The following is a 26,726-nucleotide window of genomic DNA, read 5'->3' as shown; positions in this document are numbered from 1 at the left end:
TTTGCTTTTCAAAAATGAATTATTTTATTGACAAAGTCTTCCCCAAATGGTCACCTGTACAGGAGAAACAGCCCCATCTCTTCCAACAGCTCCCTGTCCCAAGGACCCTAGCCCTGCTCCAAATTCCAGCAAATGACACACTCGCACCCTGCAGATTCTCTACATCTAGTGCGCCAGGTTCAGAGTATGGCAGTCAATCGTCAGCAAAACAGGACACGGGGAGAGCAGTACACACGGCATGTGTCAAAACTTGCTTCTCAAGAGGGCTGGCAAGTGGAGGCCAAGAAATGCAGCCTGAAGGCTTCTGGGGTGCCGATGCCATGAAGCACTTGGTTTTCTCGATATGTGTCTGGGGTGCTTATGTCCCCCTGAGCCGTTAAGGCACAGAAAAGTTTTGATAAGTGAGCAGGCACCTCTGCCTGGGAGCGAAAAGGGTGAGAACCGTTTCTCAGCTCCCTAAGTACAAAAGCAGAATTGAGAGAAACCTGGAAGACACAACACAGACTAACGGGTAAAGAAGCACGGAAGGTGGGCGTCTTGTCACCACCTTCAGCGCACAGAAGGAAGAGCTAGTCCAAGCAGAAAAGAGAGAGGCACGCCTCCAGGACGAGGGCTGTCCCTGATACGCAAGTTCTTCCCAGAATGGATGCAGGGGCCAGCTACTGCCAGAAGCTCCTAGCGGCTGACACCTGCGGGCAGAGAAGCAAGTTCTACACAACTGAGAAAGAGAGCACACAAGCAAACATGTGCAGTCACGTGCCACTGAAAGGAACACAAGACTCGGCACATCCGCATGCAGTCACTAACGTCATATGCTGAACCCCAGTGCTTCGACCACTCGTGACCCCCAGCCCCCTCCCCAAAATCGTCCACACTTCTGAGATATAAAAAGGCTATAAACGAGTAAAGCAGGTGGGGATGTAAGGCCCTGTGTTTCAGCTTCCGCATCCAAAAGGTACATTGCCTCTAAATGACGATGCTAAAAGCTAGCTATGTCGTGAAGTCCACTGCATTCCAAAAAAATAAAGATTCTGAGATTCATTAAAGCTAGAGAATCAGTGTAGCAAGCTAGGCAGTTGCTAAATATGAGGTTCCTCGCTGGGAGCCCTGAAGAACGGGAGGAAGCATCTCTAACCCCTCCATGCACATTTGGTTATATATCTTGATGGAGACAGAAAATTAAGAATGCCCTCCTGGCTGCTCCAATCGCACAGGGAGCCGTGGCAGCTGGAGAGCCAGCAGGCGGCATAGGATGGGAGGGGGAGCCCCAAATTGGCACTTGGGGTCCCATGTGCAGCCAGTGCATCCTGTGACTTACTTCCCATATTCCATAAAGACATGAAGTGTTGTCTGCACGTGGACGGGGAGGGGAGGGGAGGGGAGGGGAGGCGAAGGAGAGGAGTGATGCCAGAAAGGGCAGCTGAGGCCAACATTGCAGGATCCCCGTTGCCGGTGCATCTCCCAAAACGGAAGCGCACCAATGTGTTCCATCTAGAAACCTTTAGTGTAAAATATAGAAGTATACCAAAAAACGGTGCGTTGACTTTATTGGACCTGAAGAATCCAGCAGCAAAAAAATGTCTACGTTATGATGGATGGATCTCTCTCTTCAGAGTGGGGGCGAGGCCCCCGTCCTTGTCTTCTGTCTCGCGTGTTGGAAAGGACAGGGGCAGGGTTCTGCAAGCCGAGTGCTGCGGTGCCGCAGACCTAGAAGGGCGCGCCGTCCTGCAGGGGCTTGTCGCCGGACGCCGACGGGGAGTGCAGCTCACCGGTGCCGTTATCCCTGCCGCCCACCACTTTGGACTGGGCAGAAGGCAAAGGGGGAGGGGAGAACAGGGTAGAGCAGAATCCATCATTCACTCTGGCACTGGGCAAGTGGGCGGCATCAGCGCAGGACGGACATCATCCTTCACCTGCCCGCACAGCCTGGCAGGACTCCGCTCTGAATGGGCAATGTCCTTTTCCTGCCACAGGCTCCCGCTCACGGATGTAAGGAAGCGGCTGACTGAGCAGCAAGGAGAAACGCCCCTCTCAGCAGCTTGGAGGGCTGCAGAAACCTCACGAGAGGAGATGCCTATGCAAAGACAGACTAGAGAAGGCTGCCGAACAGAAACAGTCTCGCCAAAACTAATGCATTTCAGGAGAGCACACGCGTGCGTGTAGGAAACGTGGGGCTGGCAGAGCACAGACTGCGGTACACAAGCAGCGCAGCAAAGCACGGGGCTTTAAGAGGAGTCAAGGAGAGCTGCCGAAATAGGGGAGACCCCCCCCCCCTTTCCTAGAGGTCTGCCAGGTCACAGCAAGGCTACCATGGGCAAAGCAATTTTGCTCCACAGGCCCAGGTTCCACATAACACATCCTTTTAATCGCCACTCACTGCATTGCAACATGGGGCTTCTGCAGTTTAATTCTGCATCGGTGACACTTCTTTGCTGTGTCCCATATCAGTGTCTGGTGTTCCACATCCCTTGAGTGTCTTCCCCAGACCTTGTAATAGGTAAATGATACTTCCAACCTCTTATAAAGGTGGGCAACTCTCTCATGTATCTGAATGAAAATTCATTTCTCCTATACACTGGAGAGAGGAAAATTACCTTTATGGTTCCAACCCGATCTTCAAAAGACTTGAAGGTTGCAGAGTTTCTTTAAAAAAACGAAACAAAAGAAAGGACTAGTTAGGTCAAATAATAAGTTATGACAGATGGTTAGAGATTTTAACTCAGTTTTCGGATGGGCAACCACGAGGCACTCGGTCATCACTGAACAGCTTTCGTAGCCTCTGAAAAGCCCAGGTCAATTGTGACTACAACAAATTCTTGGTTCTACTATACACATTTGGAGAAATAAAAACATGTTTTGATTCATTTCAGAGAAATAATGATGAGCACAAAAGCTGCCGGGTTGCATATCCAACTCATGGCCGGTTAAGAGCTTTCGTTCCAGCAGGAAAAAATTCAAAAGTGGGACACGCTGCCCCCAAAATGCAGCCCTGAGGCAAGTACCCAGAGACCCAGCAACACACAAAACGCATCGGTGGCGCCTGCTGAAACGTGGCTCCTTGCGCCATCTGTCTCAATTAGGCGAACAGGGACTTCGCTCACCACTGAGCTGCTGTTCCCGAAGAACCACTTCAGTTGGCGGAACAAGCTTAGTCCTGCCTTACTTCTATGTTCCGACACCTGACACACAGGTGCTGCTGGCACTTTTTGGGGGTCAGCCTTACAAGTCTGGGAGGTTACCATAACTGCTGCTTGCCGGCCTCTTCATGATGCCATCTGCAGGCACGGCGCATGACCTTCAGCCAAGCCTGGGGCGGGGAGCCTGCTCTTATGGAAGGACAGGTCGAGCAGGGATTGCAGCTGGCGGGGGGGGGGGAGCACCCACATCACATTGTGGGTGGAGCCACTAAGCTGGGTGGAGCTTGCAGGCTGCATAGCTTTCTTGATCGCCTCATCCCCTCCCACTCTGTGCCACAGTCAAAGAGGACATGCTGAACTATCCAGACGAGAGAGAACGGCTCGTGGCAAGAGGTCCAGCATGCACGCGGCCACCGATGCCCCCTGCTGAGGAGACCAGACCTGGCGATGGCACTGTGTGTTACCGTTTTTACTCAACCTGGTATCCTCCAAGTATTTTGGACTTGCAGTTCCCATCATCGGCAATGGTCAGGAATGCTGGAAATTGTAGTCCAAAGCACTGACGGGCACCGGGTGAGGGAAGACCACCCACCCAATATCCAGAGCTCATTACTGCAATGTAATCCAAAGAGGACTGCCTTTGAAGAGGGTGAGGCAGGGTCCATCAGTCCAGAAGGCAGCTGCCAGGACTCTGGCGTCATAACCCACCATCCCGAAGAGAGCTGCATGTGTTGCCAGTCCGTTTCCAAGCACAACCCCAAAGCTGCAGCTCTAAATGGCTTGGGCCCAGGGCACCTCAGCAACCCCCTCCTTTCATGTGGCCTGACCTGCTCTACAAAGTCAGAAGAGGCCCCCTGCCAAGCCCCACCAAGGACCTATCTAAGTGGTATGAGAGGGACCTTCTGCCTCTGCAGAAGTTCCGTGTAGCTGCCCCCACTCCTGTTACTATGATAAAATACCGAAAAGTATTTTATCATGGCAAGTTTATTGCAGGATGCTCCAAATCAAGTTTTGGTTTCACTGCCGGTTGCTTTCTTCTTGGTTTGTGTTTTATGTTGTGCCAAATTGTAATTCCCAAATACTGAGTCAGTTTGAGTGCTGCTTTTCTAGCAGTAAGGAGGAATATCAATGTTTCAACAAATGATATATTCAAGTTTATATTTTTAACTGTCCTTGGTTGCTAGATGCCCCAAACAGCCATGCTGCAAGGTAGTATATACATTCAATATTATTAATACAACCCAACTTCATCTTAAAAATGCAGATGTCTAACACTGCACCTAACAACTCCATTCTACCCACTGTGACTCTGGCAAAAACGAAGGCACCCTCAGAAAAAGAAGAACAAAGGCCGCGCAGAAGAGATGGGACTTTTGCTACGTTACCTCATTGCAGGCATACTTATCGAGTGACGAATGGAGTAGCTGCTACTCGGAAGCATTAAAGGGGAAATGAGGAAATATTAGACGCCATTAAAATCCAGGAGACCTTTAATGAGACCCAGTCATTCTCGCCACCCTGTTCACGATTCATGTACAAGCTGCGAAGCTTCCAGAAGTGTCCTGAGCACAGGATTGGGTCATTGGGTGAGGTATGCCGGTTATACAGAAACGCTTGCTGCTTCATTCCTTTGCTGCTTCTCCTAACACGCGAGACTATGCATTTTAAAAAATGGAACTCATACTAGAAGGGTCTCCGCAGGCTTAGCTGCTAGATCCTACTCCTCATCCTCTCTAAAAAAAATCTTCCCCAGGAGGTAACAGAAAAGGGTTTAGAATTAAAAGCCAAGGATCTTACAGCTCTACACAAGCAGCCTCCTTGCTGATTGGAAAGAAACTGGATGCCAAATGTCACTACTTCTCTTGGCAGATTAGGAAAAGGCACACTTAAAACAATCCTCAGGCAGTCGGCCACATCTGAAGTGCACCAGGTTGGGGGAACTAGCCCTACAGCGTCAGTTCCCCGTTATTTCAAAACATGCTCAGCAGTTTATAGGGTAACATAACCAAGGAAGGTCACCCCCCACACCCAAGGCGTTCCCAATCTAAATACGCCAATGAGAAGCCGTCTAAGGCAGCATTTTAGCTGGACTGCCCATTACACTTGCAAGAGGGAAACGCTACATGAGGCGGAGGGAGCGGCATGGCGCTTGCCTCAGAACCCAGCTCTTGCAAAACACCACTCGTATGAGCGGAAGCCCTTTCCATACTACGCTCTGCCCAGGAGACCTGGGAGAGCTGCGTCTGGCCCACGGTCAAGGCCAGGAGCTGGGCCCACACGAAGCGAGAGGCACCACTGTCAGCACCACAAAGCAGCTGCGGCAGCACCAACGTCCGTGGGAGCAGCCCCTCTGGCCCAGTCAGTGGTGCTCTCTGCTGTCATCTATTTCGGGAGGGGAACAGATTCAAGTCGGCACTTAATTTGGCACCACCTGATGCGTGCGTCAGACACCGCGACATCTCCTTGCTTAATTAAACTGGCCAATTGTTCCAACTGCAATACGACTAACGTCCCTTATTCATCTGCTGGGCAATGCCCAGGGGCTGTTTCCTCTGGGGAAGAGGTAGTGACTCAGATAAATTTTGTGATGGAAAGTTCTTTAATATTCACATGTCCTTTTGACCGATCTACCTATCTTCAACACACGATCAATGCAAATAGATCTTCTGCACCCTTTTGACAGCTGGAAGATCACTGCTGCGACACTGGAAGGATAACTGGCCACCTGGAATAGTTCAATGGCTGGAACATCTAGTGGAACTTTTGATTTTTGAAGGGGTGGCTATTAGGGATGATTTATGAAAGGCCACATGTATGGATGCTCGGGCAGCCTTTGCTGAAGTTTATGCATTATCACCTTTACCAATAGCTCACTGTCTATAAAGTACGTGGGGATATATATGTAGTGTTATCCATAATACTGAATTTTATGTTACATTTTTATCTCGGAAAACTAACATCTTATTTGTTTTTGTTCATCGTTATCTCATCTGCACTGCTGTGGTTTAGGGTTTGTTTGGAAACACCTAACAAAACCCTAAATTAAAAAAGAACAGCCTTGCTACACCGGAATTCCCCAGCAGTCATTCACCCAAAACCATCTGGGAGAAGCTCCATGCAAGCATGCAGTGAATCCTTTCTCGGTGGTGATGCTTCCAGGGTGGGTGAGAGCGTAAAAACCGCCTCCCTTGGGGGTTAGCACAGTGGCCCGCCCAGCCCAGCCGCTTCTCAGAGCCTTGGATTTCCTCTGACTTCACCGGGGCAAAACAGGGGGGAAAAAAGTCAAGGCAAAGCAGCGTTTTGTGTCTGAACTGCTAGGCATTTGTAAGCGCGGACACCTAAATGGGCAACGAGGCAGCCGCTGGCTGCTGAGAACCTCTCTTTTGGGAGAAAGATACTTTGAGCGCTTGGAGTCAGGCACAAAGGTGCAGGCAGCATCCACAGATGGCTCCAGAGGCGTGAGGAAGAGGAGGCGGCGGCTGTTCTGCCCTTCATGACTCCCTTCTGCCTCTTTCAGCTGAGAGGCAGTCTCACATTCTGGAGCTTGTGTACATGTCTGAAAAGCACCTTGTGTGACCAGATTCCCTGCGTATGTCAGGCCACACAAAGACTTACCTAAAAGAATGAGAGAAAGGATGGGCCCTAGACGAATCCAACGGCAGCAGAAAGTGAAAGTAGTGAAAAAAACCATTAGGAATACATTTCAAACCCACCAGAAGTGCACACAACACCAGGCACACACCACTGAAACGCCAGGAGCACACACAAAGGGGTGGGGGACAAGGAAAGATGTCGGGAGAGGCTATGCCACCAGCTGGACCTTCCCTATGTTGGCATTCAGGTTGCAGAGCCAAACAAAATTACCCTTTCATTTATCTCGGCGCATTCATGGCAAACCCTTCTAGAAAACCCCAGGGAAAAGTCAGCGATGTCCCGCCTTTCCATGGGTCAGAAGCACGGCTGGCAGGGGCCGATTATGGCGAGCCTGCTCTATTGCCACTTCACGCGCAGGACGCTTCGCCTGAGCTGCCCATGGCAGGGCGTGGGGTTCCCTCCAAACTCAGCGCTAAGGGGTAGGAGGCATGGAAAAAGCGGGATTAGAGATGTGGCAGTAGCCTAGCCATTCCCTTCAGGAACCTGCAACGCTGTGGCGGGAAGCCCGCCGATCCGGCTTGCAGAGGTGGAGGAGGAGCTTCCAGCTGGGGGAAAAGGGGGAACACGAAGGCAGGAGCCGGCCTCTCAGGAGAGGCGGCTCACAGGGAGCGTGTTCGGGAACCTTTGGCAAGACAGACGCCACACCGTCAGGAGCATGGGGGTACTGCAACACTCTCGGAACTGGGGTGCTAGCTAGCACTTGCTTCCAAAGATTGTTAGAGGACGATTGTCGCAACACTCCACGTGTGATAAATGTCAGAGCTCAGGTCCAATTCACACCAAATACAAAAGAAGCAGCCGCCATGTTGTTACGGCGGGCATTTGCGCCACAGTCTCCGGTGGGAGGGTGTGCATCTGACCGTGAAATTGGCCAGTTCAGCAGGGCCATGACTCCAATGCATAAAGGAAGACAGGGAAAACAAGCTGCATGTTTCGAGCCCTTTACAACGATTAACTACCCGTGATAGGGTTGAATTGAGAGGAACCAATGCTTTAGCCCCATTGAAATCAGTGGGACTAGATTATGGCTAATCTCCTCTAGATCAAGGTCAATGAACAGGAACAGTTTAATGCGATAGGAAACATCTAGGCCAGTCATCCCCAATAAGGGGCCTTCCGAACGTGTTGGGCTACAATTCCCAGCCCGTGCTGGACGTGGCAGCTGGGAATGCTGGTGTCATGAGCTGCACTGCCTCCCTCCACCAAACGCAAGCACACAAGCCTCGAGCTGCTTCTTTTGCAGAATGCTCTTCATCGTTTGACGCAGGAATTGTCCAGCCATGACCCCAGGCTTGCCCAAAGCAGTTTGCTGGCCCCCATCTGGCGATTATTACCCAACGCTCCCCGTACAAACCCGTCTGTGTGCCTTTAGCTGGGCTTCCCCCTGGCGATTCTGAGCCCCAGCAACAAAACTGGCACAGCACACGTCCTGTAGGCACATAGCCAGGGGGCCGCCATCACACTGACTCACAACTCGAGGGAACTGTGGCCCAGTGCCTCGGCTAGGCACCAGACTGTGGAAGGCTGCTCTGCATCAGGAGAGGGCAACTTGTGGTCCATCATATATTTTGACTACAATTCCCACCACGCCTCACCATATGCCAGCTAGACGTGACGGGAGTTGTGGGCCAAAGCCTCTGAAGGGCCGGGCCCTTGTCAGCATATTAGGTTAGAGGCTTCTCAAGTGTGTGAATGCAAACTGAAGGATGCTTCTCTTGCCTGGATTTGACCAAGACCAGATGCCATCCTTTGACCTCCACCTATATCTTCTTCACTAACCTTTCCCCCCCATTAAAGCATTTTAAAACAGTTAAAGTTAAAACAGTAGATTCTGTTGTGAGCCGTCCAGAGACACAGAGTAATTGGACGGGCTAGAAATATCCCAAATAAATAAATAAAGCAGCTAAACTAGAAAGCCCCTCCCATGAGCACACTTCAAAGCACACCATCAAACAGAGAAAACTTTTTGGTCCTCAGGAGAGAGAAGAGAGAGACAGCACAATCCTGGAGATGCGACATTAGAAAGAAGAGCAATGAGGCTGAATAGAGACCATCTCTCTTCCACTCAGAAGAAAGGGGTTCGTTACAAAAATTAGTCTCTGATCACATAAATTGGGCCGGGCAGCACGTGGAATGTCCTCGCACCTGCAGGAGTTTCTGCGGGGCCAGGGACTGGCAGCAGCCCTTGTTCTCTTACGGAGAGCGGAGGGGAGCGTGTGGAGACCATGAGGGTGCCACAGAAAGGAGCACCTTCCTCTTCCATGGGCTGCAGCTTACAGGGATTGTGGGGCGGGGGGGGCGGGGAATCAACATAGTGTCACTCCTTGAAATTCACCTAGCGAAGGGACAGCGTGAGGGGATGGAAGCTCACGCAACCACACAGTCTCATTCTGAAGACCTTTGCTTTTCGCTAGCCATCATCTTTTAAAAGGCATTCCTGCTTTCAGATGAGGCTTGAGTGCACGCTCCCTTTAAGGATAAGCAATTCCAAATGCATCACAACTCAAGAATATTACAGAAGGTGGCACAAAACTATTCCACCTCAGGCATATCTTGCTTATTAGCACAACTTATCGTTTTAATCCTGCTTTCCTTTCAAATGTTGTCTGATAAGGTCACATGGGCTCCACAGTATGGTAAAATTTAAAAAAGACCACTTCTTTGCAGTTGAAAAGTTTACTGATCTAGGGTATGAGCCTATGCAAGTTTAAACAGAAAAAAAGGCCAACTCTTGGCATGTCTTTTTTCTGTTTAAATGTATATAGAATGGCACCATTAGTTTCTTAATATTAAGTAGAAATCGTTATATTAAGATTTAAAATGTAAATTGCAACTGATAAAACAGAAACAACATACATTTTGTATATGAGTTACTTCAGTGGTCAGGGAAATAGTGAGAAACGAAAGCTATTAAGTGTGTGTAGTAATCATCTGGCCTATTCAGGCAAATTTGTTGCTTTTAGAAAGAAAAATGTGCCCAAAACAAGCTACTCCACAAGGATACGAAAAGGACCATTGTCCAGAAATCCACATTGACCTTGATGAGCTATTATGTGATCAGAGTTTGTCACACGCTTACCACCCAGATATTCCCAGCCAGAGGGGGAAGGAAGAGTTCCTGGAAGAACGAAGGGCGTGGTGAGTTAAGGACTGAATTCTACTTTGTCCTGCTGAAGTGTTCCCACACATTAAGCCATCTCACGCCACACGACGCTCTACAGGTCAACCGTTTATATTTAGAAGAACTCTTTAAGTGCAGCAAAGGGGAAGAATCATTTGCTCTTGATGAGGCAGATGTCCTCAGTTTTCCAAGGGCAGCCTTACCTAATCTGGCACCCTCCAGGCACGCAGGAATATGATTTCCAGGATCCCCCAACCAGCAAGTTGTAGTTCAAGGCATCTGGAGGCACCGTTTAGGGGAAGGCTGCCTAGGAAGCTTACTTCCATCCTACATCTGACCAAGCAGTAATTTTGTATTTTTACAAGCCAACACTCCCTTAAAATGCAGCTCCCTGGGAATAAAAGCTTCCCAGATTTTCTATTAGCACAGAGACCCCAGGGTCATTTAGCCTTGTCCTTAGGCCAGCGCTGCAAGGTGATGCAGTCCAAGATGTGGGCTGGTTGTGTTTGCAAATCGACAGCTGCATCTACCGAGCAAATGGATCCTCGATAGACTGCATCTGACTACAGGTGCCATACTGAGAGGGACCCGGGGAGGGTGGAAGGTGCCTCCCCAGTGTGACATCCTGAACACGTTACCGTTACAGCAAGTTCTTGCATTCATAGCCTGTTTCTTATTTAACGTAAACAAACATGGACCATCGGACTGATTAAACATGTTTTGTCAACCAACTAATAAATAGTGATCAAGCATTGTTATTAGTTAGGTATAGCAAGCTGGGAAATATTTGCAAAAAAGTCTTAGGAAGCTACGGAAGTAAATTCTAAGCCACTCCAATACCCAAGTCTTGATAACTTAATTAAAATATCAGTACATGCAGACAATATGGAAGAGTGCAAGGTATTTCTGGGCTTTCATCCTGGAACGCCAGGGGCAGGTGGAATGGCAACATGCATTTTAAATGAAATTGAATTATCAACATACACAGGAGGACTACAGTGGTAAGAATCCAGGTGTACATGCAGCCAAGCTGGATAACCTGCACCTGAGATTGCTTCCTGCCCGGGGTTTTCAGCTATCTAGTACTGTTGCTGTCCTGCTGGATACACGCAAGCGCTTTCACGTGAAGCAGATGAGCGCTACACTAAGGATTCCTCTGATTGACTTACCTCATATCTCCAAGCTTCCGGCTGATCACAGAACCCACATTGGAAAGGGCAGCTGAGGTCTTCTGGCCTGCCTGCGACAGCGTTTCCTGTGTCTTCTTGTAGCTAAGTGAGAGAAATGAGGGCTGTTAGCAGCTGAAGGCAGTAATTAGGAGGAGGACCCAGCCGGAAAAGGAACCGCAGCTGATGCTTGGAAAACAGGGCTGTGGGTAGGAAGGGAGGAGGGTGTGCATTTTGAACCAGGGTCTCCACAAGGGCGATGCCCACTTGAAGATCACAAATGCATCTGTTTTACCCCAAAGGATTCAAGAGGGCTGCTGGCATGCACCATTTCTGCAGTGAAAGGCTAAGTGATGCCAGCGCCATTCTTAAGACATATTTATTACAGCTTGTGAAGCCCAAGAGACAAGTTAGCACGTTTAAGAGGCCATAAATGGCTCAGCTGGTTCATAATGCAATCTTACGTTAAAGCCTTGCTCTTCATGTTTGTTCATTTGCCTTCAGTACCAAATGTTGATTTTTCCCACTCAGAAAATGGGGCCAGGGCAGCTTAGCACTGCAGGTCTGTTAAATTCAATTACGACTTTCCATTTCTTACAGCTCCACACTCTTCCTTTGCACCATATCGAAGCAGATCTTACCGTCTATCAGAAAATTGCCAAGGGGGGAGGGGAAGGGGGGAGGAGAGGAGAGCGAGAGCAAGCGCTTTAAGAACTAAGAGTTTGGGACAGAATTAGGAGTTAAGAACACTGACAAGTTAATCCAGAAAAGAATCAGCATTATTTCTACTCTATAAGGAAAATGTTTCCTATCAGTTACCATTAAACATTACTGTTTTTAAACAGGGACAGTAGCAACACTTTTAAGGACCGAATTAATAGCTACTAGGGGTTTTCTATCACCAATCCAAAGCCTCAAATCTAATTTTAGTCCCAAACGGCACTTTTAGAATGTGTTGAGGAATCCACCTGCATTCCTCCAAGATCACTGCAGATAAAGAACCAAAAGAACATACAATTATAGACAAGCATCTCAGAACTTCCTTTCTGTTTCAATACTGATCAGCTGATCAACATCCCTGAACATTAAAGCTGGAATCCTTCACACTGAACTAGGAACAAGCACCACCGAACTCTTCTGGGTAGACAGGCATCAAAAAGCACTGTTAACGTAAGAACAGCAATCCTGGAGAGCATATCCTAAATCACGACAACGTAAGGAGCTGGCCATGGCTCCCCCCGCAGCCCCGCACCGAGCTTGCTAGCCCTCCTGCTGCTCCAGGCGTTTTTCTCCCAGCCAAGCTCATTGCCAGAGTCAGGCTGGGAAAACGGGGAGGAGTGAGCTTGGATTCAGATTTCTGTGAGACAAACCACAGTAAAGGCAGCTTCCTCTCTGCTCAACCAGAACCACTCTTGCCCTTCAGGGCAGCCTCTCTGTCTCTCACCTCACAACTGCATACGGCAGACCTGGGCTTAATCGAACTGGGGCAGCACCGCCCCATCTTGTCTGACCCTAGCACCCACGGCTCACACCGAGGCTGGAACCCTGGGTCCGAGCCAAACCCGTCCAGACTGATCCCGGCTTCTGCAGGAATGCACCCCCTGGAAAAACCAAATGTCCGAACAGAGACAAGGCAGAGCCTTCTCCCTCATGTAATGGCTCTCTACGAAAAGGAAATGGAGAGTGTTGGGGGTATGATCCACACATGCGGCTTCGAGCAGTCCAGGCCTCGGCCCCAACAAGAGTTCTCCTTCAGACAGTTAACCTCTGCATTGCTCAGTATTTATTCCACCATGAGAAACTCTCTTTAGGGGAAACCCTGCTTGCTATGCTGACAAACCTGTCGGCACAGCCTGCATCTACCAGGGCTGTAGGCGTGAGCAAGCAAGACGATCGCAGGATCGTCACACGAGCAGGATGCACGTGCGACATGCAAATTCCATTAACAGGATGCAACTTACTTTGGATTAAAACTGGCAGTCAGTGAATGAGGCAGTGGGCACTCAGAACAAGGGCGGGTCTCTGAAGCGTGCCTGGGAAAAGACCCTCCATCTGATCTGGGAAAGTCCTGACACAGCTCTCAACACTGACGACATAGACCTCGCACCCACAGCTTTCCAATGTGTCATTTCTGGCCACATCAAACACCCACGCCCTCATGTTTAATGAGCATTCTCAGGTATGGAAGGAAAAGGCATTCCCATGAGCTTGTTCACCACAGTCTTAAAAATATAAGGAGTCCTGCAAGATCAGGCTAGGACTCTGCCCACACAATGGCCAAGCAGGATGCCCCCAAGCAGGACAGGAGGGCAACGACACCCATGTTCCCCAGCACGTGCTGCACACAGGCATCCCACCCCCGATACGTCAGGACTAGGGGCCAGGCACAGCCCCTCCTCCATGAATTTGTTCAACCCCCTTTTAAACCTGCCCAAATTGATGGGCCTCGTTACACCTCAGGGAAGAGAATCCCACGGGTCGGCTGTGTGCTCTGTGACAAAAGCCTTTTGGGTTCTAATATTATGCGGGAGAGAGAAAGCATAGCCCCGTCCCCCTTCTCCATACCATGCATAATTCTGCACCCCTTGACCGTGTATCCCCGTTTCTCTCAAACAATTTCAGCTGTGATCACCACCCCTTACATGAAAGCTGTTAAACTACTGCAAGGAACAGCCAGGGGTGGTTATGATGGGAAGTTTTCAAGCAGATGCAACTAATCTGCTTGCTCCTACATAAGCTGAATAGCCCACACCAGCTTTCCCCAAGCTGCTGATCTTCAGATCTGTTGGATTTCAATTCCCATCATCCCAGCCAGAGGAGCCAAGAGTGAGCAATGATGGGAGCTGCACTCTGAACATCCAAGAAGAAAACCATTTTGTCCTCCAGAAGCTGCATGCAAAGGCCCAAAGTAGTCCGTCAGCAGCGCTGACCTTTGGGTTTTTCCTTCTACAATGTTTTTGCAAGATAACACTAAGCCCCGCCCCATCTCAAACACACAAACATGCTGGATCAGACACCAGAAATAGCGGAAACTTCTAAGCCCTGCACAAAATCTATTTCTACCATCAGAGAGTGTGCCAGATGCTCATTCTTATTTCCCACTCTGACAGAAGGCTCATAAATGTGCTTGTACTGCTACAGAATACTGCTTATTCATCAGAAGGCTGCCAGAAGTAGCTAAAAGATGAGTGCACAGCCCTGCATCCCATCCTGACTTCCCCTTCGACCTCAGCTGTTTAATGGAGACAGACAGAGAAGAGGTGCTGGCCCCTCCAAACGCCCCGACGATCTCAGAAGACCTCGTTAACCAGCGGGCCATTTATCACGGAACGCAGTGAAGCATTTGCCCTTGCTACAGACCCAAGAAGAGCATCTTAAGAGGTCTGGCCGGATGTGTTTATAACAAATCCACTCTAGAAACTTTCCATTGAAGCCCGAGTTCCTGTTATGGTTCTCCAAAAGTGAGTGTGGCTTGCAGAATTTCCTGCTCTACCAGCACAAACTCAGATCGAGCCCTACCAAAGGAGCAGCCCAGACAAAAGAGGAAACCGCTCAGGAAGAAAGCAGTGGCACCACGGCACTATCTGCATGCCTATGCGGGAGCGGGCAAGCACGACTGAATCTCAGCTTGACAGTGCCCCGTGCCACCCAACTGCCAGAGGAGCAGAGGGACCAGAAGGGGCACCAGAAGAGCACCGAGTGGTCAAGAGCAAAACCAGCAAAGCCCCGGCATGCAGGGCGCGCCCCGGCAGGAGAATCCCAACGCCACATCCAAAAGACCGCTAGAGGCGCTTGCCAAGGCAGGGCAAATCGCGTTCCCTTAAGAGGGGCCCCGCGTGCAGTCTGGCAGCTGCAACCTTTGCCTGCCTGTATCACCTGCTGGAGACGGGAAGGGGCAGAGCCACCCAGGTCCTACCACCTGCCTCCGCTGGCGTACGATGCAGGAGGCATCACCCACACACCTGCACGTGCATCTTCCTGGCTCTGTGGGCCAGGGAACGGCAACAAAAGCATCGGGGATGATCAAGCGGCCGGATGTTGCACCCGCTGCCACAGACCTGCGGCGTGCACAGAATCGGACCGGAACGTGTCACAGCCGCTCTACCGCTTGCCGCCAAAGCCAGTGTGTTCCGAGTGGCACTGTGCAGGCGCCGCTACTGCATCTGCAGCTGTCCCAGAGACACCCCCCCCCCCCCGCCGGCCCCTAGCCAGCCAGCCTTCTCCCACCATCCCTGGCTCTTCAGCAGACAAGCAGCATTGGCAGAACAGAGATCAGGCAGATAGAGAGACAGTTAGTGTGGGGAAGGAACTGTTAGTTACCGCAGGCTACGGGATACAGGGAGCTAAAGGTTAAGACACTCACGCTTCTGATTGGGTTAATTTCTCATTCCAGTCCTCCAGAGTGCTGCTGGCCGAAACATATCTATAAATACAACGGAGGTTAGAGAAGGAGCTAATACCGGGCTCATTTACTGATGCAATTATGTATGGGCCACTATGTAGGACATGGTTCTTCCGGGGCACTCCAAAGCACAATGGCCCTATGGCACAAATAAACGCGGCTCCAGTCATAAGCGGCTTGAGTCCCGTTTTTAAACTGGTTCTTTCTGGCTCGTGTTTTTTCAAGCTCCAGTTAACTAGGCACACAGCCATTCTGGGGGAGCTGGAGAGAGGGAGAACTCCTGCTTGGGGGTAACAAAAGCAAATTATCCCTCGTCCTATTTACTTTTCAATCATGTTAGCATCTCCCTCAATCTAAGTGGAAAGGACTGGAGAAAAACCACCCTCCAGGACTTCACAGTTAATAATTCACTGTATTTAGACAAGAGAGATGGATTCAATACACAGAGGTGCAACAGAACACCACCTGCTCCGGTTTTCCTCTCCCAGCAGGTGAACCTGCCTCACTCCCACCTTTTGCCGCGACATTCTTGTGTTGCATCTCTTCCACTGTAAAGTTTGTAAGCCACTCCAGGAGGCTTCTCGGGCTCAGGAATGGGATAAAAATACTTCAAATAAAATAAATACTTGCCAGGAATCCAAAGCCTGCTTTTATCATCAGTCTTGGCACCCTCGCCCTGCTTGGGTTTGGGCAACCGCTTAAGAAAAATGTGCTGCACACCTTGACTCGTTTTAACGTATTAGGCACCAGATTTGTTTGAAAGCACCACCCAAAGTTGAAACTGTTGCAGGGGAGGCAGCGGCCGAAAGTGGGCTCCCCGCTGCCATGCGCTGCCACCTACCGAACATGCCTTCCCGAAGCGCAAACCTGAAAACGAAGAAGCACCTCTGACCAGAATGTGCTTCCAGTCTAGAGCAAAGCGAGTGCTGTTTCTGGTTTTGGTTTTAATCCCTACATGCCTCCTCCATGGAAAACCACTGACTGGGAAGGGAGTGTGGCAGCGGCGTGTGCCCTCGGCTGCTTTTGGCCTGCCCACCACCCGCAAGGAGCTGCACTGCAGACTGGGTGAGGATGGAGACTGAAAAGCTGATATCCTTAAACACCGGCTAGGCCGTGCTAAGACGGCAGATCTGAGTGCCGAGCAGCCTCTGGCAACCAGAGCAGCAACACGTAGACGCACAGGTGGCCGTTGATTTTGGCTGGCGTTTGGAGGTAGCCTCTCCTCTAGCTTTCGTGTGAAGAGATCTTCCGCTTGAAGCTGATTCTACCGAGCTTGTCCATCAACCCAGGACTCTCGAGAGGGGCTGCCAGAAGAGGGATGGAATAGCCTGAGCCTTCCGCACCACCGGCGCCCAGCAGAGAAACCAGACGGCTCCGCAGAAGGGATGCGGATGCTCAGCCCCTTCAGCCAGCCTCCTCGCCTGTCAGGCCACAACTGCTGGCTGCCAGTGGAGATGAGGCCCGTAGCTAATGCCAGGCTGGAATACCGCAGGGACCCATCTGTACACTCACTCGGGTTCTTACACTCACAGCAAGAGCCAGGCTTGCAAACGGCCAGCCCTACTCAGACACACGTACACCTCCTCCACCCCCACAGCCAGCAGAAGTAGTGCCAAAGCACACATGTCCTGCACAGCTCAAAGCCCAGAAAGGAAACGGTGATGCAACTGGGCCCATGGAATTCCACACTCACTTTAAAAGCAAACATACCCTCAGGTGGTTGCAACTCCATGCATGCCTACACAGCAAGGTCCCACTGCAATCGGCCGGGATGCACAGCCTAGAACATTTGACAGCCACCTCACATGTGAAATTGCAGCTGCCACATCTCCTTCAGAGAGTGGCATCAAGAATCAACTGGCAGTGAAGAGGAGGACAGAAAGCTTGCCCTAGGTCAGGATTCCCAGGAAGCGCCTGGAGGGGGAAAGCAGCAGGCAGGCGGAAGCACCCCTGCCCAGCACTTCTGTGCGGCAGATTGTCTCCTCCAGACAGCTCTTGGCGAAGCAGAAGCGGCAGCCAGAGTTTCTGCACATGAGGGCTGTGACACTTGGTTTCAGTGTATGAGGCAGCACGGCTCACGGCCAGCCCTTCCTAACCCTGCCTCTCCCACCCTTCTGCCTGCCTCTCACAAGAAACAGAATTTAAATTATGTCCTGCTTTGCTTATGAGATGCAATCAAATTCCATGCGCCAGTAGTGCTAAATTTGCAAATCAGACAGATATTCAGAGGATCAGATGCAGCACAAGAGCTATCCCTGTTGAATTCCTGCCATCTTCCAGTGTCATCTGGTAACTGATTGGAATTTTCCTTCTGCCACACAAGGAAACATACAGAAAAGCTGACGAGAGGTCTTTAATCCTGAGTGTGGCCAGGAGATGCTTAGGGGCAAGGAGTAAGGCTCGACACAAGTACGCAAGAGGCCTGAACACAGCCACCCCACACCCAAGCACGCAGCCAGCCTCCTCTGGAGCCAAGAGGAAAGAGTGCAGAAAGCTGGAGGGCAGAACAAGGAGGACCAAGGTGGCGCTTTTAAGGCAGGAGAACAACTCACAACTCCGACTGCGTCACTTTCTCGTTCCACTCCCCAAGTTTCTCAGAGGTTTTCACATAACTAGAAACAAAAACCCAAGGGTCAGTCACCTCTTGAGAAAAGGGGAGCTAAGCTTCAGAAGAAAAGGAAGCCCAACATCCTGGCGACCAGTGATGAGATATGGACCACCTGGACCAGAGATGCAGAAGATAAAGCCCACGGACCTTGACAGCCAGTGGGGGCCCCACCTATGGCCTACCAAGCCTCCTGAGGGGCCTGCGGGGGGGAGGCTCAGCCTCCAGGTCCCAGCCCTGAAGAAAGTCCCTTGTGATGTCTGCCTGGAAATGCCTGAACACCGTGCCGCCCAAGCAGAGGTAACAGTGCGGGGCAGAGGTCACAGGGGACTCTGCCAAAAGTGAGAGAAGCAGCCATTCTTCCCAGGCACAACTGAGTCCCTCTCTCCAAGATGCCTAGCATGGAGTTCCACATTCCTCTCGGCACGGGAAAAGGCAACATGGGAGAGGCGAGGGTGGCCTGGCGCGGGGCTATTTGGCCTGCCCTTCCTCTGGCGCTGACTCCAAATTTAAGCCATATCCCCACAGGAGACAATGAAGCAGTGCCTCCTTTGGGGATATGGCACCACACCCCTTTGCAAACCATATTTGGCCCTCTGAAGTCGGCAGAGCGCCTCAGCTGCCTGTAGGATTGTCAGTGCGAAACGAGACTGTTGGCTGGGATGCATGGAGTGGCAAGCAGAAGACACAGGGAATGCTGGCCGTTTCCAACGCCACTCAGTGGATTCCACTTAATTACCAATGCAGTTAATGCCACAGACCACGACTTAAGGATCTGTCCCCCTTACACACAGGTAGGGCTGCCCCGGTCAGCAAAGGGCCCCACAGCCTAAGGGAGAGCTGGTGGTCCATGACCAGAAAAAGAAGCCTCGTGCAGGAGTCCTTAAAGCCACCTTCCTGGGAAGAGCAGCGAACTGCTTCGGGGTCAGAGAAGGGCCTCTCAGCTAAGATGTGTGTGCGGCAGAGGATGCTTTTTCATCTGGACAATGCCCGTTTTGTTTTTCCTGTGTTCCCTGAAGCCTCAACTCAACCACCACTCCTATTTATGCAGTCACACCTGAGAGAGAAGAGCATCCAAGAGAACACCTACGCATTGGAAACCTGGACGTCATGCCAGCTTTTTGAGAGGTTTTGCTTCAGGCCATCCAAGGGGGTCAACCCCAATTTCCTCTTCAGTTCTCCACAGTGTCTCTCTTTAGCAGCCAATACCTGTCGCAGGGTGCCAATCTCGTCCTCCACCTGCAAAGAGAGGCAACTTAAGAATGCATGTATAAGATCAGAATCTCAAAGTACTGGCAGGAGAACGCTGGGAGGTGTAGGGCTTCCTTCTGACTGACAATTGGCCCTTCGATCTATCCACAGGTGTTCTCCCTCAACACGGCAGAAGCGGCAAGCTGTGTTTGGCCCCGGGGGCCTGGGGCCACAGAAAGGATGCGGCTGGGCCTCAGGCGGGTAGCGGCAGTGGCTCCACCCAGACGCGAACGAACGCCTGCTGTGCAACCGTCTCCTCTCTCTCTCTCTCACACACACACACACACACACAGAGCGGCTCCCATGCAAAGCCGGTGGGTCAGAGAGACACCCCAGGTCTGAAAAGGCTGAACAGAACAGGCCCAACGTAACAGCGGCACACCTGACAGTTGCTAGGATGCCTGCTGGGAACGCTGGGCTGCAGAGGGTTTGTTCCTAAGCGCCAGCAGGCCCTCGAGGTCACTCCTGGGTCATCTACCCCTCCGCGGCCACGAGATTCTGGGCCTCCGCTGCTGTGGCGTGAACACACGGCAGAGGGAGTGTGCACGCCCCAGAGGTCAAGCGCACAGAGCTGAGGCTAGCCCAATGTAAGAATGCAACAGCTCAGCGGAATATCAGGGACTCAGCGAGGCAAACGCCTGTCAGAATACAAGTGTCCTCACCAGTGACAAGAGACGGACAGGGAGGGGGCCTCCTGCGCTTCCCAGGGGCCGGGCACCTCGGAGCACTGCTACAGCCACTGCAGAAGCTGCTCCTCCAGCACCTGATGCTCACTGGCTGCTCCTGGGCCACTGCAGAGGCCGACAACCTCCAGCCGTCCAGATGTTTTGGCCTACAATTCCCAAGATCCCTCGTCACTCACCATGCTGAGAGCTAGGGCCTGGCAAATCTCTTGGCCGACACATTGTCCACCCTGAGCCAGCCTCTTGCCCCAACTCACCCAGTTTGTTGAAAGGACAAACCAGGGCAAGGGGGAGACTGAATTACAAGGCAAAAGCTCAATGAACGCCAGCATGTCCCCAAGGAACTGCGGTTCATGCTGTGCAATATTTCGCAAGGCTGTCTAAGAACAGAAAGACCTCCAGCCACAAAAGAGGAATTAGAGCTCAGATTTGGATGGGAAATCTTAATGCTCTCCAGAAGTCAGGTTCTTCAGAGAGAGGGGGCAGAATAAACCATCCTCCCTTGAAGAAAGAAGAGCATAAAGCTCTCTCCAAAGGTCGCTCCCCTTTACCTTGGCCAGCTCAGACCTTAGTTCCTCTTCCTCAGCTTCAGTGAGCCCATTGTAGGCCGAGGTCCTTGGAGGGGGGGCAGAAGCAGCAGCACTCGCGTTGTCCACAGGCACGTCGGTCATCGTATCAGACAGCAGACCTTTGTTGGGAGAGTTAAGGTTGATATCTGTCATGGACAAGAAGCAAAGTGGGGGAAAGGATAAGCAGCCAAGGCGAAGCACGTTAGTCTGGCAGAGGCGCTCTTCAGAGATGTTAGCGGAAGGAGGAACAGAACATTCCCAGTCAAGTCTGACCAGGAGCCTTGCCAAAGCAAGAGAGCCTATCAAGAGCTACGGGCCAGTCAGCAGCCCACAAGTCAGAGGCTCAGAGGACAATTGTGCACTACCTGCTGTCTCCGAGAGCCAAGGAACTTCCGTTACTCCTCCAACAAACTAATCTGGCAAGGGCAGCCTAGTGAACCCGCCAGCCTCTCCGCAAAAACAGTGGCCAGCCCAGGGCGAGCTCCAGCAGCGATGCAGCAACAGCCCCAGGTTAGCTGGGGCATACCTTTGATAGACAGCCATTGCCACTGCCAGCACACTGAAGACTGTAATGTGAGAACATGCCACAGAGACGCTATTTGTGTTTTCAGGTGTACGTGTAAAAAATGTAATAGGATAGGCATCCGGCAGTACATATGCATAACAGCATGTGTGCATCCGCTTCCCTCCAAAAAGCTCCCTCTCAGTAGAAGTATGATGATACTGTTTTACCAAATCCATATTAGAAATACACAAGGACTGGCTGGGAGCACCGCTTTCCCAGGCCTCATGGTTCGGGGGCCTGAAGCAAACAGCTGCAGATTAAGCTGCAGATTATCCCTCTACATGGGAGGGATAAACAGAGAGGGCCTGCTTGTCGGACTTAGGAAATGAGAGCCAGGAGGGCTAGGAAGGCAGCCTATGAAGAGGTCCAGAGGTGGCATTCAAGTGCACACAGAGTGGCTACCTCTCTACTGAGCCTACCTCACAATGTTGTTGTGAAACTATGTATCACTTTGCCACTTGCCTGAAGGACAGGCGGGACCCAAGCATAATGCATGAATAAATTAACCAAGCACGGCCTCACTGTGATAGCATAAGGTGTATTCAAACAATGCTGAACAGAATGCAAGACTGAACCTGATTTTCCTAGGTATCTGCCTTGAAAAATGGAACAGTTAAGTTGTTAGGGGATTTCTATCGTGCTGCAGGCCAACAGCCAAGTAAGGCCAACCGGTTACTTACAACAGGTTAAGTAAGGAAACAGGTTGACTGCAGCAACAGTTTCCAGGCATTGCAAGTTGCCCAGTTGACACCAGGAAGAACTCACGGGGCTTTCTCCACCTTCTGTGAACCGTAGGCCTCTGTGTGCAGTGCCTTCCAGACGGGGAAGCAGCTGCATGACAAACAAGCTGCTGCCACACCCTCGACAGCTGGGTGCCACTTTCAGTAGCACACAAGGCTCAAGGGAATACGGGAGGCTTAGATATTGATGTGACTACTTAAGAAACAGAGAAGAGTCACACATGCAAAGCATCAAAGCTGCCTGGGGAAAAAAATGAAAGCAGAGGATCCAGAGCGGCACAAAGCTAGCGCACTTTGATCTCAGCCTAGCTCAATCGCAATTCCAGGCTGCTTGGAGAAGCAAACTATCCAGCCCTCTGGAATTCCATCACAGCCCCTCCAGCTCAGATCCTCTTGCCGTGGGGTCTCTGGGGTCATCAGTTAAGGGGTAGCATATGAATGAAAACTTGATCCAACGACGCTGGGGCTTTCCTCATGCAATGCTTCACCCTTTGGATCAGCAGTGTCAGAAGTCCCCATGCTAAAAAACCCTTGCTTGCTTCCCTCTCTCCCCCCTCCCACCCCCTCTAAAGTTTAACACCAAAGCTCCTTATGAAGCCCAACTGCCCTTGCTCTCCCTGCCCTCCATCACCAGCCCTTACAGGTCCCAAAACACACACTCCACACCTCCAGAGCAAGGTGTCTGCACTGCCAGGCAATGCACACCACTCCAAGCCTTGGCAAGGGGCAGAAGGCTTCCCTCAGTACCTCACGCACAATCTCAGCAGCTCACCCTCACCTCCAGTTTGCAACTCTTGAAAGAATACCCCCCCACACACACACACACACTCTGTAACCCCGTCTAGTCCAATCTCTTTTAATGCTTTTATTTTAGCTATAGCTTGATAATGGTGAAAACCACCTTGACATTTTTTTAAACAACGGAAATGAAAACATGCCCACGACAACATGTTTGTCAAGCCCCAGCGGCTACACAGACTCGTTCCTGCACAGCTGCGGCGCCTCCCCTCCGTGCCACCTGCTCCGGCGCGACAACATCCCACAAGCCCCTGCTCCCCACACCCTGCCTCCACCCAGGAGCAAGCACACCCTGTTTCGGCCTTGCCCTCGCCTGGCACCTCGAGCCATCCACAGCAGCTCACCCCATTCCTTCAAACGGAAAACAACGCTCTCACTCAGAAAAGCAGGACCTGAGCTTTCTTATTCCCGACACGTTTATGCCACGTTGGCCTCTCGCGAACGACCCAGGGCAGCCCTCCTCCATTTTAACCTCATCACCAACTGAGGGAGGTCGGTCGGGACTAGGCCACGGTCACCCCGCGAGCTTTCTGGGGCAGGCGGAAACTCGAACCCGGACCGCCCGGGCCCCAGGCCGACCCCAGCACAACTACGCCGCACTGCTGTGCAAAAGGGCGGGCACGGGGCCTTCGCCCTGGCCCGCCAGCTTTCTGCATGCAAGGCCCTGTTCGCCGAGGGTTCGGGGCGGAACGGCCCCCGCGCCGCGGGCCGAGAAGGCGCAGCCAGGCGCCCGTCGAGGGCAGCGCAGGGCAGGCCCGGCGAGCCCGCCTCTCCCGCCCCCGGGCCCGCCCGCCGAGCCCGAGGCGAGGCGCCGCTGCCCGCTCCCCGCGCCCCTACCCTGGCTGGCGCTCTCCATGTCGCCCAGGCCCGACACCGTCGTGCGGCTGCAGAGGCGGCGGCGGCGGCTCCTCGCCCGACGGCGCGACGTCAGACCCCCCTCACTTCCTGCCTGCGGACGGCCGAGCACGTCATCGCTCGGCGCCGGGACGCGCACTCTGAAGAGGAATGGAAGGTCGCAAGCACGCCCGCCCCGTTGCACTTCCGGTTGCCGACGGGCTCTCTCTCAGTGCGGGCGGCGTCCGGTTCAGCGGGAGATAGTCCGGAGACCGCGCGGCCGTTCCGCGGCGTGGGGACGGCCCTTTGTTTGGAGGCGGGCCACTTATTCAGTGCCGCCTGTCTCCATTATCTGCGCTTGTCTGGTTTCCTTCCCACTTTGGCGAGGGGCGAGGAAAAATTCGCGGGTCCTTCGAAGTGCGACGACGAACGGCAGCCCGACCCATTTTCGGCTTCATCCACTCAGGCCCCGCACATGGGGGATCTCAAGAACTGCGGTTGGGAACTCGAGGTAGCGGGTGGAATCTATTCAGACTAGAACCTCTTGAGGCTGCTGTTCCAGCTGTGGACCGAAGGGTTCCAGTGCTGGCGTAGCCCTAGTCCCATCATCCCCAGCCGGCATGTGCGTAGAGCCGAAGTGGGCGGGTTGTATTTTTTGGGATGGCTTCGGCCCCCGAGAAGGCCCTGCCAGCACGGTCAATGGTCAGGGAAGCTGGAAGTTGAAGTCCAACGGTCTCCCGCTGCGGATGATGGGTCCGTGATGTGTTCGCATTGCACGTGTTGGTTGGCTTCCCCAGTGGCAGGACGCCGGCGTTCTCTGCAACAGCCGCACGGTTCCCATGGCTACTCTGAGCAATGCGATTTGCCACTTCTTGCACTTAATTTCCTTCTGACTTGGCCGATTCCAGTCCTGTCTTCTGCCCCACCCGCCTGCCACCCCCACCAAGCGCCGTAAGAGCCATGCATCTGTTGGTCTTGAAGGTGCTGCGAGCGATTACCATGACTACCCCCCCCCGAAATTAGACCAACCTCTCATACATGGAGATGCATAAAATGGGGAGCCCAGTGAAAGAAGATGATGCATCAGTGAGAAATAGGCTGGGGTGGGAGGCGGGAAGCGAAGGAGGACTAAAACGGGAGAGAAATGAAAAAGCAGTAAGTGCCCACGGGGAGAAAGCTGCCAAGTCTGCCTTCCGCTCTTTTTCCTCTTAATGTTCTGGACTTCTGCTCCAGTCAGCCCCAGCCAGTATGGCTGATGGGAGCTGCAGTAGTCTAAAACCTCTGGAGGGGAGGGGGGTGCCAGGTTAGGGAAGGGTGACCAACGTGCACGGAGGCCTGTGTTACTGAGGCCGGCATTTCCCCAATGGACGTCCTCCTGGCTGCTCTGGAGCACAACCCGCCCAGTGTCTTTGGAATCTCTAGCAGAAGCGCAGGACTCGGTGGAAGCGCTTTGCTTTGCAGGCCTGGCGGTTTCCTTCCTTCCTCCAGCATCAAAGAGGAGCTGCTCAAATGGTTGCAAGCTCAGTGGCATCACTGGGGGGCCGGGGGGGGGGGGCAAGGCCTGTGGATTGGTTAAAAAAACCTGCCCTGCAAACCGGCTCCCTCTTGACTGGGATTTGACACCTCCAACCTTTCAGCACGACTGCAGCCAAACTAGTTTACGTCATTGTATTTATACCCCACGGTTTTTCCTGCAAGGAACCCCACACTGGTTTGCATAATTCCTTGCTGCTCAAAATTTATCTGCTCAACAACAGCCCTGAGAGGTAGGTTAGGCTGAGAGTCAGTGACAGCCCTGCTGTGCTTCCTGCCCTTTTACAAAGTTGAGGCCCATGAAGACAGGGCTTGGCCTTTCCCCTCGCTGCACCCTCATGATGGAGCTCGGTCCCCACTCCCTTTTACGAGTATCGTCACCAAGTAAGACCTGGCCTTCGCAGAAATTTTCCACAGGCTACATAATCTCTGTTGTTTGAAAAGGGTGTATGCGTTTAAAGTAAATGGTGGCCTATTTTAGCTGACTGGTTTATAATAATGGTGTGCTGCAAAGTTTATGATGTTATTATGAATTCTTTGTTTGAAACAGCTTTGTGAGTCATGGGATACACAGAGAATGTAGCATGTAAATATTTAGGCAGAGCGCCTAATGCACTTGCTGAATGGGGAGGAAGCCCACGGAGAGACTTAGTTTTGAGTCAGCTTGCCACAGAAGAGAATATCCTCCAACAACGTACAGATGGAGGTGTGGTGCCCCATTCATATTACATGTGTGCCCAAGCAACATTCCCAGAACTATAACTTTGTGGTCTTGGATTCTGGGTGGGAGTGGATTAATGGACATGTTCATTCACCAGGTAAATGGTGGGCAGGGTCTCGTGGAAGCTAAGTTGAGCCATGAAGGTTAGATGATGACTGGAGATCATTCTTCCAGATTGGCCACACCATCTCAGCAGGAAAGGGACAAGGTGCAGCCTGCAATTCCTGAATTGTTTGGCCCAGGAATTTCTGGGGACAGGCTCCATGCACAAGCTTCTTCCAATGCCAGCTAAGGAACAGGGCAGAACCTGGGTTGCTCCAAGACAGCCAAACCTGCAATTAAACCCCTGGCCTGATTTGGACTCCCCATCTCTGCATTTAGCCTCTCCACAAGAAGGCGTCAACATGTGCACAACCCCTCTTGACGAGCCATTCCCCAAGCCAACAAGCATGGACAAACCTTTTCATGAGGCAGCTCATAAGTGAGAGTTCATCAGCTAAGCCCTGCTGGGCCAGACACAAGGTCCGTCTAGTTCAGCACCCGGTTCGCATGGCAACAAACCGGCTTCCCGCAGGATCCCTCCAGCAGGATGGTGGCAAGACCCCTGCCTGTCCAGGCTCCATAGCAACAGGTACGTGTGGGCAGGGTGCCCTCCCATAGCAGAGGAACCAAAAGGCTGGTAGCCACTGATAGTCTTCCCCATGGATTTGTCTCCCCCATGGATTTGTCCCTTTCAAAGCCATCCAGACTGGTGGCCATCACTACTTCCTGTGGCAGCCAATTCCATAGTTTAAGTCTGCTATATGGAAAAGCCCATCCTTTGATCCCTTCTGAATCTCCCCCAGTCAGCAAATGTCTCCTCCTCCACACCGGGCATCAAACACCTCCAAGAAAACATGCAAAGGATGCGTTGAAAACAAGTCCCACTGTGTCTACTGGGGTTTATT

At 51.9% G+C, this 26,726-nt stretch overlaps 1 protein-coding gene across 5 annotated transcripts; it reads right to left on the bottom strand.

Annotated features, from left to right (window-relative positions):
* TPD52L2 (TPD52 like 2) lies at positions 1 to 23,649 on the bottom strand. Of its 5 annotated transcripts, none has more exons than XM_044454961.1 (8): positions 23,529 to 23,649; positions 20,571 to 20,707; positions 19,176 to 19,324; positions 18,033 to 18,092; positions 15,442 to 15,501; positions 11,082 to 11,183; positions 2,595 to 2,643; positions 1 to 1,803 (listed from the first exon to the last, which is right to left on the bottom strand). In XM_044454961.1, the coding sequence occupies exons 1-8, from the start codon at positions 23,545 to 23,547 to the stop codon at positions 1,708 to 1,710; spliced, it is 672 nt and encodes a 223-aa protein (XP_044310896.1). In that variant the 5' UTR covers positions 23,548 to 23,649; the 3' UTR covers positions 1 to 1,707. The 5 variants fall into 5 exon arrangements, with proteins under 5 accessions (XP_044310896.1, XP_044310895.1, XP_044310898.1 ...); XM_044454960.1 differs by having other exon boundaries at positions 20,571 to 20,734; positions 23,529 to 23,646; XM_044454963.1 differs by lacking the exon at positions 15,442 to 15,501 and having other exon boundaries at positions 20,571 to 20,734; positions 23,529 to 23,646.
* Positions 23,650 to 26,726: the final 3,077 nt, after the last annotated feature.

This window comes from Varanus komodoensis, unplaced genomic scaffold (assembly GCF_004798865.1).
Source record: "Varanus komodoensis strain SLA01 unplaced genomic scaffold, ASM479886v1 scaffold8, whole genome shotgun sequence".
Classification (NCBI taxonomy): Eukaryota; Metazoa; Chordata; class Lepidosauria; order Squamata; family Varanidae; genus Varanus; species Varanus komodoensis.
This window is presented reverse-complemented; position numbering and strand designations above follow the sequence as displayed.

What these genes read in the sequence shown, in the direction of transcription:
- TPD52L2 (XM_044454960.1), bottom strand. An exon ending in GACGTCCAGGTTTCCAATGC is followed by an intron (nt 18,093 to 19,175) that starts GTAGGTGTTCTC and finishes TTTTGTTTCTAG; the next exon opens with TTATGTGAAAACCTCTGAGA. An exon ending in CGGAAGCTTGGAGATATGAG is followed by an intron (nt 2,644 to 11,081) that starts GTAAGTCAATCA and finishes GTTTTTTTAAAG; the next exon opens with AAACTCTGCAACCTTCAAGT.